This window comes from Juglans regia, chromosome 14 (genome assembly GCF_001411555.2).
Source record: "Juglans regia cultivar Chandler chromosome 14, Walnut 2.0, whole genome shotgun sequence".
In the NCBI taxonomy this organism is placed as follows: Eukaryota; Viridiplantae; Streptophyta; class Magnoliopsida; order Fagales; family Juglandaceae; genus Juglans; species Juglans regia.
In genome coordinates this window covers 9,692,567-9,695,844 of record NC_049914.1, presented here as the reverse complement: position 1 = coordinate 9,695,844, position 3,278 = coordinate 9,692,567, and the positions used below count along the sequence as shown (strand labels likewise).

At 33.0% G+C, this 3,278-nt stretch overlaps 1 protein-coding gene across 1 annotated transcript; it reads right to left on the bottom strand.

Moving 5' to 3' along the window:
* LOC108993009 (40S ribosomal protein S15a-1-like) lies at positions 1 to 2,418 on the bottom strand. Its single transcript, XM_018967773.2, has 4 exons — positions 2,299 to 2,418; positions 1,603 to 1,750; positions 1,349 to 1,509; positions 1 to 351 (listed from the first exon to the last, which is right to left on the bottom strand). Exons 2-4 carry the CDS (start codon positions 1,733 to 1,735, stop codon positions 253 to 255), a joined length of 393 nt encoding a protein of 130 aa, XP_018823318.1. The 5' UTR covers positions 1,736 to 1,750; positions 2,299 to 2,418; the 3' UTR covers positions 1 to 252.
* Positions 2,419 to 3,278: the final 860 nt, after the last annotated feature.

Sequence of the window (3,278 nt, the reverse complement as noted above, 5' to 3'; positions counted from 1 at the left end):
AAATAAAAAAGGAAAATAATTACTAGGTGACATATTAATTCCAAACAAAACTACCGAGGATGGAACAGCCAGCAACAAGACATATCAAACTTGAGCAAAATCGCATTAAACTACAACAAAAGATTTAAGTCGATGCAAACTAATACCAAATTTGGAAGAAAACAAGTTCTTTCTAAATTTTTTTCTTTTCTAGGGAATAAAGAAACTGCTCTGCAGTACTCCATAATTCCAAAAGGATCTTTAAAGCTCTGCTTAATAAAAGAATCCAAGTACTTTGCCCCCAACATTCTTTCTCCTTGCTTCTTCATGGTCCATTATTCCCGCAGATGTGGTCAGCACAATATATCCGAACTGCAAAAGTTATACACCATGTAAGCAAACGCAGTCTCTTGCCAAAAAAGTAATGCCCTTTGTTTTGTGAACAATAAGGCTGGTTTGGTTATACAAAATCAAATTATCTCATCTTACATCATCTCATCTCATATAATCATTACAACTTTTCCAAACTCCCATACAAAATATAATAAATAATTTAATTTTTTCAAATCTCAAAACAAAAATAATATTATAACAATATTTTATTTAACTTTCAACAAAACATATCATCTGAACTGCGTAACCAAACGAGGCCTAAATTTTAATGAACTTATTTAATAAGAAATTAAACACATCTCATTATAGGTTCATGTAATATAATGTCCATCACATTATCTAAATGGTCACTTCAACAAATGCATGTGCTTCACACTAGGGTTGGCAATATGTGGCACGACCCATAAACACAACACAAACACGACACGAAATTAACGGATTTGAGTTTGATATAAATGGATTCAGGTCAAAACGAGTTGACTCGTTAAGACACGATTAATAAACGGGTCAACCTACTTATCCAAAAATCAACCCGCAATAACCCGTTTAAATTTTATTATTGTTGAATTGTAATATTGATATTTCTCAATATGCTTATGTTTTTAGTGTAGGGGTTGTAATTATGGACCTATACTCATATTTGTTATTGTTGGGTTTGTAATATCGATTTTATTACAAGTTAAAATCTGAAAAATATTAATATTTTTTGTTAATAGGTAGTCTTATTATTTATCTTTTTGAAATATTGTGGCTACTAATAAATATAGAATTTAACTTTTATGCGAAATTATGTTAATCAGATCAAATGGATTATGGGTGTTAGTTCAACCCATTTACCATTAAACGAGTTGAAATTAGTCGTGTCGTGTCCTCATGCAGACCAACTTCTAATTAATTATTAAACGGGTTAAAACGAGCGACAACACTATCCATTTTTTAAGGAAGCAGCAACAAATAAGAAGGTACCGAGGCTAACCTGTCTTGAAGGAAGCAGTCTGGCAGTCCAGCCCTCAACCTCTTTGACACCAACATCAAAACGAGGACTTATAACACCACACTTGTTCAGCCTTCCATTCAATTCAACGACAATCTTGCCAGATCTGTGATCATCAACAAACTCAAATTCCCCAATATAACCTACAAGATCAGGTCAGAGTGACTTAAATTAGAACTCATCATACACGAAAAAGGGGAAAACATGAGAGGATAAATGAGTGCAATCGAACAAACCATGCTTCTGCATGACAAGCAGAAACTTGATAATCACTTTAGAGGACGGCCTAATCATGACCTGTCGTTTTCCCGTCTTCTCAGCATTGTACATACTCTTGAGAGCATCATTCAACACACTGACTCTCACCATCCTCCCAAATTCAAGCTGCTCAAAAAGGTAGCACCCAGAATCGATTAATTAACAAAAACAAACACTTGATATTAACAAATCAATAAGCATTTACGCAGTCTGCATCCAATACAACAACGAAATGTACGAAACCGAGCCGAATAAAAGTATATCCTCCATTCAGTAGGCGATCAACATGAAAAGGCCAAAGTTATCTCCGTAGATGCTAGTTCATACCAGCAGATTAATCAGTCAAATTTTTTTTATAAGTAATAATTTTATTCAAAGAAATAGGCATAAGCCAAGTACCCAGGACGTATACAAAGGAAACACCTACAACTTCCAAAAACAAAAAGATTAATCAGTCAATTGATGCAAAAGATAAAATCTAACACAAACAAAGCGGTATTCGTTTTCCTTAATTTTTTACTCACCGAATCAAAGTCAGACTCAACCCCAAAGCATCAAAGTGATCTAGCTATTATAATATGATTTATCTTACAATGAGCAAAATAAAAATCGGAGAGAGAGAGAGAGAGAGAGACGGATCCAGTGAGTCTAAAGTTGGGAGAAGATAGGTTTACCTGAGAGCAAAGACAACGGCCGCGTCTGAGAGCTTGAGGTTGAGGGTGGGAGTGAGGATACAAGACAAATAGGCTAGGGTTCAGGTTATGGTGATTTTGTTATGCGAAAGTATCCTTAGGGTTTGGGCCCTATACATTTCAGAAAGCAATGGCGTTGGAGGTTCCATGATTGATAGACTCAGGCCGAGCCTGGGACAGCCTCACGGCATGGGCCATCGACCTGGACTAGGCACGGGCCTGCTAGAAAAAAATATGTGGCAGGCAGACCGAATAATTGATGGGAAACTATAGCCCTATACCAATAAAAATGGATCGAGATTCAACTAAGGCCCATTTATTTTCACAAAATTTTTCAACTGATCTCATATTATCTCATTTAATTATTATAATTTTTTTAAATAAACAAATCCAAATTTTTAAATCCAAAAAAAAAATAATATTAAAAAAATATATTCTAATAATATTTTATTTAATTTTCAACTTTCAGCTCAACTTATCTCATCTTATCTACAAAAATAATGCTCTAAGTTGAGTAAGAGCATCCAAGCCCGGTTTCCCAAATTATTTTTTAAATTTTGGCTAAAAATCATCTTTTCTTAAATTTTACTCATCTTTCAAAATCATTCTAAATCTCACTCTTTATTTTTTCTCTATTATATTAAAATAATCTTCCCTTATCTTTATTTATTATTTTTTCTTTCACTTCTCTTTATAATCATAACTATTCACTCTTTTGTCTTTTTCCTTCACTTTTGAACTATTACTCTCAAGCGAAAATTTTTAACATGTCGTCGAAAATTATTTTTTTGTTGATACGATCAAATTTCCAAAATTATTACGATTTTAAGAATAATATAAATTTCCCTCAAAATTTACCTTTTCCAATGGAATTATTTTGTAGCAATTAAATTTTAAACGGTAATGATTTTTGTCCTTTTACTAATAGACATATTTTCAAACAATAATATTTTGGTGTGTAA

Coding starts and splice junctions, on each gene's coding strand:
- LOC108993009 (XM_018967773.2), bottom strand. CDS start 1,735: ATGGTGAGAGTCAGTGTGTTGAATGATGCTCTCAAGAGTATGTACAAT. Junction 1,510..1,602: donor GCTTGTCATGCAGAAGCATG/GTTTGTTCGATT, acceptor CTGATCTTGTAG/GTTATATTGGGGAATTTGAG. Junction 352..1,348: donor GACTGCTTCCTTCAAGACAG/GTTAGCCTCGGT, acceptor TAACTTTTGCAG/TTCGGATATATTGTGCTGAC.